The sequence below is a fragment of the Oncorhynchus nerka genome, linkage group LG25 (genome assembly GCF_034236695.1).
Source record: "Oncorhynchus nerka isolate Pitt River linkage group LG25, Oner_Uvic_2.0, whole genome shotgun sequence".
Taxonomy (NCBI): Eukaryota; Metazoa; Chordata; class Actinopteri; order Salmoniformes; family Salmonidae; genus Oncorhynchus; species Oncorhynchus nerka.
The window spans coordinates 54,578,899-54,589,809 of NC_088420.1; the positions used below are offsets into that span (position 1 = coordinate 54,578,899).

Here is a 10,911-nt window from a genome sequence, read left to right on the forward strand (position 1 = left end):
ATATTCATGCGCGCCGAGGGAAGCCAGGCTTCCCACAAAAGAATGCAAGAAAACAAACAATAATAACATAAATCATGTATCGTCCATCTCTCCGTGTTTCATCATTTTCCTTCAATTCGCAAGAGGGTGAATGTATCTCACAGGAGAAAGCATCCGAGTGAGAGGAACAGCGCCACCCTGTCTCTCTACGTGTAGGCCATCTATCTGATACTGTCTGGTCCAAAAAAAGTATGACATTGTTGCCGCCTGTAGCGTTGAATGCAAGGGAAGCCAGCGAGTATTTTGCCACCTCTGACAGAAAAACAGTATAAAAAATTTGCCAATCTGCGTTGAGTTACACTGAGCGAGCTCAACTGTGAATGGTCCTGGCGGGGAAAATAAAAGTGTCATGGGAAGCCAACTTGGATTTGGCATTACTCCTATCAAATCACTCTTATCAAATTGCTTTGATCGGCATATATCATTAACAGAAACAACTTGTTGTTGTCCTCCGGTGGCTAGCTAGCTAAAATTGTCCCTTTACGAAATTAACCAAGGACACCGATAGGGATTTGGACTTGTGGTTTTACTTAATTCTCCATACTGGCCAATGATTATAATAGCAATTCTGATCCAACCATTAATTCATAAATTGTCCTGCCCCTTTCCTGCGAGGATTTAAGTTCAATATGTACAGTAGCTGGATGTACAGTAGCAGACTAACGTTAACTAGGGTTTCTAGTGAGCAAGCATTTTAGAAAGGTAGCCTAGGACACATACAAATAAAGGTGTGTACTGTATGGACAGTATGGCATAGTGATAGACGTTTCCTCAACATGAAAGCAAGGAGGATGGCATTGGCGGTTCTCTACAATTAGGCTGGGTCAAGATGTTTTTCTACTTGTAGGAACGCGCGCGCACGCATGCACACAAGCAAGGAGAAATCAGAACCATGGACAGCCACGTCATATTTAGTTTATATTGATAGGACTAAATTAGTGTCACTGTATTAGACTAAGCAGGGGTGATTTGGTGATGCCGAAATGTGGAAGTTGCTGGAATAGTTCAGGCACCTGCTGTTTTCTTTGCAACTTGCTATGGTTCTAAATCAGTAGTTGTTTGGTGGTCCGGAAATATCGGAAACAACTGTCTGGTACATGCAATATGCATCGTGGACTTCACCGGAGAGAGGTTGCTATTCGGTTTTGTGATAAACCAAAGGTGTGGTTGAATTTATTCTGCCACTGTCTTATTATTGTCTCTGACTTTAGGCCTATATATCATAGTCGCAAGGTATATGAATTAACAGCAAACAACGCTGGCTTCCCCAGTGATTTTAACCACGCACCGTTACTGTATGGCATAACCCATAACTCTACTCTATACATCCAACTCTTCGAAATATACATTTGTTATTCAGTCAGATGTATTTTGACACTGAAAAACAAGCAGACAGACATCAGTCATAACATTTACCAATATCATGTTAGGGGTCTAGCCTATGCATTCTTTGTATGAATACTTGATGTAACAATATGTATATATTTTGTATTACTATGTCTACCCTCTAAATAACATTTTAATGTTTAGCTGTTTAGAATTTCAAACCATTTCTGCTATCTTCGCAGCCGATGTCCTCATTTAAGCTTATTCTCACCAAGTGGCCAAGAATGGAATTGACCAGGAGAATATTTATGTCGAAACCCAGTGTCTAATTTGGGAATGTCTAATTGGCGTTTTGGATCCATCAAAAGTAAAGCTGAGAGGAGTGCCCTGCCCTTAGATGGCTGGCTCGCCCTTTGTGATGCGGCTTTCAGCAATGAGCCTCTGTGTGTAATGTCATGTAATTTTATCCATCCATAGCCTAGCATACTGCACACACAGCTCACACAAAACGATACCTTGCCTTGAATGATGATAATTTGATTTTTGCGCGCAACTTGGGCATTCTCTCTTGCGCGCTATATTTGTCACGAGAGGCTGTTTCAATCAAAAGTAGATGTTTGAAAAGTACGCATTTTTTCGGGGTGGATTAATCAATGGACCTAATAAGACTTCGATGGAAACTATTGATTCCGATTTTGGCACTCATGGAAAAGGACTAACATACTATTTTCGGCCATGCCATAATGGTTATAATACTGGTTGTGTTATTGTTGAATTTGATGCATCCCAGTCACCAAAAGCCCCGTTCTTCTATGACGCTTAGGACATCTACTCCACAGCATCAGAGCTTTAACCCGAGGCAGCGCAGGGATGCTGCGGGGCGTGGGGGAGTGTACGAGCACCTTGGGGGAGCACCGAGACACAGAAAGTTGTACTGTGCCACAAAGTATCACTTACAAATACATCCCAACGGGAGAATAGACGGGACTCTGGAGGAGAATAACCCTTTCAGTGAGTACAATATAACTTACTCTCGTATATTTATGCCTTGTTATATGCTATGCGTGTGAAGTTTATGTTCAGCCACTATATAGGCTATAGCCGAATAAGAATAGCCTATACAGAAACACTTTTAAAGTAGGCCTGTATAGATCATGTAAACAAGAACACTTCTTACCAAATGCGCACGTTATTATGCTGTTGGTTTTTCTGCCCGTCACGAATGCATTGGTAAATTGGAGTGATCAGAAGGCAACTTCAAAAAGTGAAGACAGAAGCATCGTTGTAGAGACACTACAACTCTACATTATAATAGCATTGTTATTACATTGCCATGACGTTTGTTGTCGCAGGAAATGAGAATGAATACATTTTTCTGTCCAGGCATATTGGAGATAGCAGCAGTGGATGTGGGAGTGGTGGTGATTAAAGGACTGTTCTCTGATAGATATCTGGCCATGAACGAAAAAGGAGGACTATATGCATCGGTAAAGGTCTTTCTCTGTCTGTCTGTCTGTCTGTCTGTCTGTCTGTCTGTCTGTCTGTCTGTCTGTCTGTCTGTCTGTCTGTCTCTCTCTCTCCCCTCTCTCTCTCTCTAATAATTGGATAATTGACTACCATTCATGTTCAGTCTCATTTTAATATAACATCTTCATAAAGCTTTCGTTGTAATGCATTTGGTTTCAACTAAATGTTTCTTTTCTCAGGCTGCCTTCAACCAGGAGTGTGAGTTCATGGAGCGGATCCATGAGTTAGGCTACAACACGTACGCCTCTCGCAACTACCAGACAACCCCTCCCTCCACCTCAACAGGAAGCAGCAGCAGGCGAAGGGCGAGCGCTGAGAGGCTGTGGTACGTGTCAATCAATGGAAAGGGCCGGCCAAAGCGTGGCCTGAAGACTCGCAGGACAGAGAAGGCCTCCCTCTTCCTGCCCAGGGTCCTTGGACACAAGGACCACGACATGGTTCATCTGTTGTTCAACAGTAGTCTCGGGTACAGACAGACTGCCCTCAGACTTGCAGGAAAGACAGGGCCACGGAGACAGAGACATGTTTCCATATCCAGGCAGTTTGATGACTAGTCTGACTCATGTCATTCCACACTGCCCACAGCCTGACTACCTACCTGGTGACTGAGAGATACCAGCACGCCTTTCCCTCCTTTAAACTGGCATAATGATACTGTTGGAATAATGTACAACCTTATATAGAGAATGCATGCATCATACTGTCTTGTGAATAAAGTGGTCAATGTCTTGAATGTATCTTTGTACTGTTATTGTTAACTCACATTATCGGAAATACATGCAGTTAAATGTCCTGTGAAATTATTCTTGAGGACCATTCCATACAAAGATGTCTGGAAGGATGCATGTGGATTACTCAATAATATGTTGTACAAAAAGCACTTTGTTCTAATAATTGTCCTCTGTAGCTCAGCTAGTAGCTTTTGATGCATTCAACGCCAGGATTGTGGGTTCGATCCCAGCTGGGACCACCTATATGAATGCAAGCATGACTGTAAGTCACTTTGAAATCATCTGCAAAATTATATATATACAGTATATATATACTGTGCATTCGGAAAGTAATCAGCCCCCCTTTCCACATTTTGTTAAGTTACAGCCTTTTTCAAAAATGTATGAAATAAATAAAAAATCTCATCAATCTACACACAACACCCCCTAATGACAAAGCTAAAAACACTTTTTATAATTTTTTGCTCATTTAAAAAAACAGAAATACCTTATTTTATTTAAATAACTATTCAGACCCTTTGCTTTGAGACTCGAAATTTAGCTCAGGTGCATCCTGTTTCCATTGATCATCCTTTAGATGATTCTACAACTTGATTGGAGTCCGCCTGTGGTAAATTCAATTGAATGGACATGATTTGGTAAGGCACACACCTGTCTATATAAGGTCCCACAGTTGACAGTGCATTTCAGAGCAAAAACCAAGCCATGAGGTTGAAGGAATTGTCCGTAGAGCTCCGAGACAGGACTGTGTAGAGGCACAGATCTGGGGAAGGGTACCAAAAAATGTCTGCAGCATTGAAGGTTCCCAAGAACACAGTGGCCTCCATCATTCTTAAATAGAATAAATTAAATAGAAGAAGAACCATCAAGACTCTTCCTAGAGCTGGCCGCCTGACCAAACTGAGCAATCCGGGGAGAAGGGCCTTGGTCAGGGAGGTGACCAAGAACCCGATGGTCAAGAACCTGAGTTCCTCTGTGGAGATGGGAGAACCATCCAGTAGGACAACCATCGCTGCAGCACTCCATCAATCAGGCCTTTATGGTAGAGTGGCCAGACAGAAGCCACTCATTAGTAAAAGGCACATGACAGCTCGCTTGGAGTTTACCAAAAGGCACCTAAAGGACTCAGATCATGAGAAAGAAGATTCTCTGGTCTGATGAAATCAAGATTGAACTCTTTGGCCTGAATGCCAAGGGCAAAGTACAGAGAGATCCTTGATGAGAACCTGCTCCAGAGTGCTCAGTGCTCAGGACCTCAGATTGGGGTGAAGGTTCACCTTCCAACAGTACAACGGCCCTAAGCACACAGCCAAGACAACTGAATGTCCTTGACTGGCTTAGCCAGAGCCCGGATTTGAACCTGAACATCTCTGGATATACCTGAAAATAGCTGCGCAGCAACGCTCCCCATACAACCTGACAACCTTGAGAGGATCTGCAGAGAAGAAAGGGAGAATCTCCCCAAATACAGGTGTACCAAACTTGTAGCATCATACCCAAGAGGAATTGAGGCTGTAATCGCTTCCAAATGTAAACGTGATATTTCAATTGCTAAAATTTATAAAAACTTGTTTTTGTTTTGCCATTATGGTGTATTGTGTGTAGATTGATGAGGAAAGAAAAACAATTTAATCTATTTGAATAAGGCAGTAACCTAACAAAATGTGGAAAAAGTAAAGGGGTCTGAATACTTTCCAAATGCACTGTGTATAGACTGCCATTGTGTTGTTAATTTATTTATTTGCCTCCATTACTTGTCATATCATAAAAACGTTTTCTGTGTCTTTTTGTATATTGTTTTTTTAGTCTGTGAAGCTCAAATTTCATTATTTATTATTCAGTCTCCTGATGTGTTTAGCCTACATTTTTGAAGAATTCTCTTAAAATAAATAGTAAATATATCTATAAAACAATTGAATAATATAAGACTACCAGACTGAAAGTGGTGGGATATGCAGTGTTGAGATTTTTCTGAACACAGGGCTACTGCTAGCATGTTGTGTCAGTTATCATTGCGTTTCATTGGCATGTGGGCTGTGTGATTTCGGAGTTAAGCATAGGATTGGTTCTGTTCTGTTCCTTTGTCGACACTGCACTCTAGAGGCAGCAAGTCAAACATCTTCTCTCTCTTCAGAGGTTCTGTACCCAAGAAATGACATTCCATGAGAGCAACATTACTTTTATTTAAAACTATTGTTCCCCAATGACACCAAAAACATAAAGGTAATTTGTTTTTGTTGTTGTAATGATACTGTAAGAAAGTTGTAGGGCCTGTTAATCTGTTAATCTTAGTAAGGTATTCTCACTTACAAAATGTAACAAGGACGTCAGTGATGCAGCACCCTGGCCAGCACAGTGAGGTGATGATAACACAAAACCACGTGAAATGCAGCACCTTGGAGAGCGGCTGAGAACAGGTAGCCTGGCCTACATGAGAAAACTCTGACGATACTATCAGGAATTCAATAGCCTAATTTAAATTATTATTGCGATATTGGCTCTTCATTGATACAAAAGATGGGTAGGCTACTGTCAACAAACGCTATAGAATATTTATGATAATGTATTAATTTTAGTCTACTTTGAGAGTGTAGAAGTTAGATTTGATTTAAAAACATATATATAAGTATTCAACTTTCAGCCCCAAATAATAACGATTATTTTGAATCTATTGAATAAAAAATGTAATATTTTGAAACATCAAATGAAAGAAGACGTCTATAATTTGAGATTATTTGCCACACAAATTCCCGAAATGGTTAGTTGTAGGTATAATTTAACAACAATTAGCCGCACCAGTAATTCCCCAGTTCGAAAGAAAATAATAAACTTGTGAGCAGGTGCAGAAGTCGTTGCTCCTTTGCGTGTCATTTGATACCTCTATGTCATCTCGGTTGGTGGTTGTGTATTACACTGGCTAAGTGACAATAGGCTTTTCATGGTGTGGATGGTCACACATGGGGTTCAAATCTCGAGTGAACCTTTGATATGGGTGTTTTACGCATGGGTACTTCACTCACCGTGGGCCAGAAGTTCAGTCTAATAACGGACATTTTCAACATCCTATGCGTAACGGCTTAGTAGTCTACATTGTACATAAGTGCTTGGTACAGTCTACGGGTATTACATTGTGTTCAATTGATCCGATAGGCAAAAGAGAACTGTATCCGATGAATTTATATAGCTCATCTTCATGGAACAGTAGGAGGCTTGGGTTGATAAGGCCACTAACTGTTTTAAGATTAAAAGTATTTTTGCCTTGCATCAACATATTACACGTTTTGTTGATATTGTAATCTTGAGATACTTGCACCATGTTATATTTTGTCTGATGATTATATTCTGTGCAAGAGAAGCCCGCCCATTTCTTTCGGTAGTCAAAAAGTAGAAATTCATATTAAGAAAGCGGTTGAATTACTTATGGATTCACTTATAGAACTGTCCTCTGTGTAACAGTCTGTTGGCGTTTCATCTTCCTTTTCTACATCCTGCAATACATTATTTTATTTTATTTCAGTCGATATTGGATGGTTTTAGATAAAGATCTCATGCGTAATCCTCCCTGTCGCCTGGACACATCTTGAGGAGTCTGAGAAGTTTGCGCGGCGTAAAGACACAATAGACTAAATAAAGGATGAGCAAAACACGTTGTAGAGGCTACATGTGTCAGCTCACACTAAAATTACAGTGGCAACTACTGAGTTCATTGAGATGTTGTGCATGGTGCGCCCTGCCACTCGAGATCAGAGCGCACAAGGGGAGGTGGTTTTCTGAGTGACTTTGCGTCGGAGGTAACTAGCGTGCATGTGGATTGAGTTGAGAGCAACCTTTTGTTACAGTAGGTGGCGTGTGATGTCATTTCGGGGCACATATAAGTATCATCAGGAGAGGGACATGGCTATGTCTTGCAACACGACTGACAATTCACAACTCGATCTAAAAGCATCTCGGAATAGAGTAATTCAGCGGAGCCATTGAAGTAGCCTACAGAAAATACTTCTTGCAGACTCAGAAATAAGTTCACTGGAGGCTCAGTCAGTCCCACAGTCTCCACAACTTTTCCGTCAACCTGTGAGCACCACGGACAGGGAAAAGAGGGGTTTGGGCAAAATTGTCAAACAAATTCAAACACGTGAGACCGCACTGACCACACAAGGATGTCTGTCCACGCGTCCTGGCTACCAGTACCGCTGCTGGTGTGGGGACTGGTCTGCAGCTCAGTGCGCACTGCCCCGTTAGCGGGTATGCAGAACCGCGCTCTTGAGCGGCATTGGGAAACGCTCTACTCTCGATCACTGGCTCGGAACCCATGGGAAAAGAGAGAAATCACCCGGGATGGTGAATATCTTATGGGCATCAAAAGACTTAGGCGTCTCTATTGCAACGTCGGCATTGGGTTTCATATTCAAGTTTTACCAGACGGAAAGATAACTGGAATACATAACGAAAATAGATACAGTAAGTTTAGTTTCATACTTTTATTTAAACCAGCATCGTTGGGCACATGTGTTGGGCGCCCCTCTCTTCGTCTGGAAACCTGTTTGTGCCATGTGCCACCACTTTAGAACTTCATATTGTGAGTTTGGGTTGTGTGAATGGGCACCATGCCAACTTCAACATAGTTTTGTGTTTAGATTAGGCCACTAGCCAATTGACGTCACGTGTTAGTATTTTCGTCCGATGGCCATGAGGACAGAGGAAGGAGTGTTTTAGCCAAGTATGATTTCGTCTTCTTTGCGCAACATTGAAAATTGTTTTGCGGCTCTGTTTCAACGACAACAACCTACAAGGCTTTAGTACATGTTTCTGAAGAGTCTAAATAAATCACGGATAGTACCAGATCTGGGGGTTTGGACTTGACGATAACTGTTGGCTACCAGTATATTGGGGTGCAATTGGGTTAGTTATTCTTTACTGACTGTCCAGTATAAAGTCAGGACAATTTTCGACTTTTTTTTCTTCTTCCTACCTAACACATTAGTCTTGTATTTTGATACATACATTTGATACATTCCTCCAAGAGAATAACAGAGACTAGACAACATTATTATTATTATGATCTTATGTAAACCGTAGACATAACAGTTTGAAGTTTTCTCAGAACTTCCACCTGCCAGGAACTCATACTGGGAACTTTAGTGAGGGGAAGTCTATATCATATGTAGCCTAGTTGTCATCTAATGCCAAGGGAGAAATGCACCAATTTCCTTGCAGGGTGTTTTAGTAACAGTTTGAAAATAGATCTAAATAGATCTGTGTCTACTACAGACTTCCTTATCTACTGGATCTATTTTACAAGACTGGCATAAACAATGGATTATACACAACTTTGCTATAGTGTACAGAATAAACCTTTCAGTAATAATCTTTATCTCATTTCAGGTCTCCTTGAGATATCACCTGTGGAGAGAGGGATTGTGACCATCTTTGGAGTCCGAAGTGGTCTGTTTCTAGCCATGAACAGCAAAGGGAAGCTCTATGGCTCTGTAAGTGTACATGATATGTTTTCTGGGACGTATTTCTGGGTCACAACATACTTTATTGCATGAAAAGTCTCCACAGCGAAATGACTGTCAATGTCTTGGCGGGCCTTTACGTGTTTGTAGCTTATGAACTTCATTATAAGCTACATCACAGGTGCGTTCAAAATAACCTTTCCTTTCCTTAGAGTCCATGTACAGTATATGGTATTTCAAAGTCAAGTTGAATTGGCCACAAAATCCCTAAGTGTTGAGATTGATCTGTGTGATTTGGGTCATTTGCCAACAGAGGTTCGACATCAGCTTCCATATAGCCTGCTGTTCATTGCGTTATTTTATTGTCTCTTAACGTAGACCGTAACCTCTCCTCTCTCATCCTTTCTCTAGGGTCATTACAATGACGAGTGCACGTTCAAGGAAAGCCTCTTGGCAAATAACTACAACGCGTATGAATCTGCAGCCCACCCAGGGATGTATATTGGACTGAGTAAGACTGGCAAAACCAAAAAAGGAAACCGGGTAACTCCAGCAATGACAGTGACACACTTCTTACCGAGGATCTGAATGACTCCAGACAGACTGTGCCTTCAACAGAGGGCAGAGGAGAGAGAGAGAGAGAGAGAGAGAGAGAGAGAGAGAGAGAGAGAGGAAACAATGCACTTTCAAATGGTTTTTCTAGAGTGTGATATTTAAATAGTTTATTTATGATTCTTGAGACTTTTTATATTTTGGGAAAGTGGAATTACATAGAAAGGAAACAAAAAAATGTCAATTGTTTTTATTTTATTTTTATTTTTTAAATCTATTGAATGTGCGCTGCTATAAGTGTCTTGAGAGGAGTACATTTTCTTTTTAAACGTCAAATGGATTTTGCACTGTTTTTAAGTTATTGTTGTGCGGCAATGGTTGTGCAGTACATGTCCTCGTCTTACTTGTGTTACTTTGAAAGAAGTTGCTGGCCCAAGTTTGTCAGAGTTGTCTCTCGGCATCAAAAAGATAGACAATGACAGCAAAGGTCCAAACCATTCAAAGTTAATTACAGGTCCCATGATTAGTCATTTATTGGCCGATACAATGACAATTGGGACTTACAAAAACCCAACAACACAGAAATGGGTTTCTGCATTGAATTTGTCGTGTGGTCATTGGGTCAGAGTTGTGTGTGTTATGGCAGTATTTCTACGTACGAAAGACCACTTGTTATTTTTCCATTCCTAATTGATTTCGTTTTTGACTACCTCAGTGTGGACGTGCAAGCTCTAGGGATTGTGTTGTTGTTTGTTCTGTGTCTTCTACAGTATATGTTGTTCTGTCATATTTCTGAGCGTGACATATGACGCTGCCACACTTCTGTGTTTTACAAGTTACAACTTAACCTACACTGTATACCGCCGATAAGGTGAACTGGAGGAATTGAGAGGAACCCATTCAGAGAGAGGGAATCTGAGGTTAGAAGGCACATCTATAGTGTACGTTCAGGGTTAAAGGGAACTCTGGTCTAGGGTCATTTGTTGTATGCATGTATGGTAAAAACTCTTTCATAAATAGTACATGCAGCACACAAATGACTGGACGGTACTTGATTATCAGTCATTTATGACAATTCCACTTCCTTATGTTTTCTGTATTTCAAATATATGTATTGTTGTACTCAATGCCTGATATGTGGTTTTGTAAATCCTTGTGAATTGACTCCCCTTGCAGTTGTCAATAGTAAGAACCCATATTAGCTTTGGGAGTATGTTGCTATTTCAATTTTTTTATTCATGCAAACGAAACCAAGAAGAGTGTCCTTTCTTGCTGGCACA

General features: G+C 40.9%; 2 protein-coding genes across 2 annotated transcripts; both read left to right on the forward strand.

Moving 5' to 3' along the window:
• Positions 1-1,832: 1,832 nt before the first annotated feature.
• On the forward strand, positions 1,833-3,603 carry LOC115108994 (fibroblast growth factor 3-like). Its single transcript, XM_029633540.2, has 3 exons — positions 1,833-2,376; positions 2,749-2,852; positions 3,072-3,603. The coding sequence occupies exons 1-3, from the start codon at positions 2,109-2,111 to the stop codon at positions 3,444-3,446; spliced, it is 747 nt and encodes a 248-aa protein (XP_029489400.1). The 5' UTR covers positions 1,833-2,108; the 3' UTR covers positions 3,447-3,603.
• Positions 3,604-7,700: 4,097 nt separating this feature from the next.
• LOC115108995 (fibroblast growth factor 4B-like) lies at positions 7,701-9,667 on the forward strand. The gene is made up of 3 exons (XM_029633541.1): positions 7,701-8,081; positions 9,006-9,109; positions 9,491-9,667. The coding sequence occupies exons 1-3, from the start codon at positions 7,781-7,783 to the stop codon at positions 9,665-9,667; spliced, it is 582 nt and encodes a 193-aa protein (XP_029489401.1). The 5' UTR covers positions 7,701-7,780.
• The last annotated feature ends 1,244 nt before the right edge of the window (positions 9,668-10,911 follow it).

Bases quoted from the DNA above. Each gene is read 5' to 3' on its own strand.
- LOC115108995 (XM_029633541.1), top strand. From the start codon at position 7,781: ATGTCTGTCCACGCGTCCTGGCTACCAGTACCGCTGCTGGTGTGGGGA. The intron at 8,082-9,005 runs GTAAGTTTAGTT...ATCTCATTTCAG, and splicing joins ACATAACGAAAATAGATACA to GTCTCCTTGAGATATCACCT. The intron at 9,110-9,490 runs GTAAGTGTACAT...TCCTTTCTCTAG, and splicing joins AAGGGAAGCTCTATGGCTCT to GGTCATTACAATGACGAGTG.
- LOC115108994 (XM_029633540.2), top strand. From the start codon at position 2,109: ATGGTTATAATACTGGTTGTGTTATTGTTGAATTTGATGCATCCCAGT. The intron at 2,377-2,748 runs GTGAGTACAATA...TTTTCTGTCCAG, and splicing joins GGAGGAGAATAACCCTTTCA to GCATATTGGAGATAGCAGCA. The intron at 2,853-3,071 runs GTAAAGGTCTTT...TTCTTTTCTCAG, and splicing joins AAGGAGGACTATATGCATCG to GCTGCCTTCAACCAGGAGTG.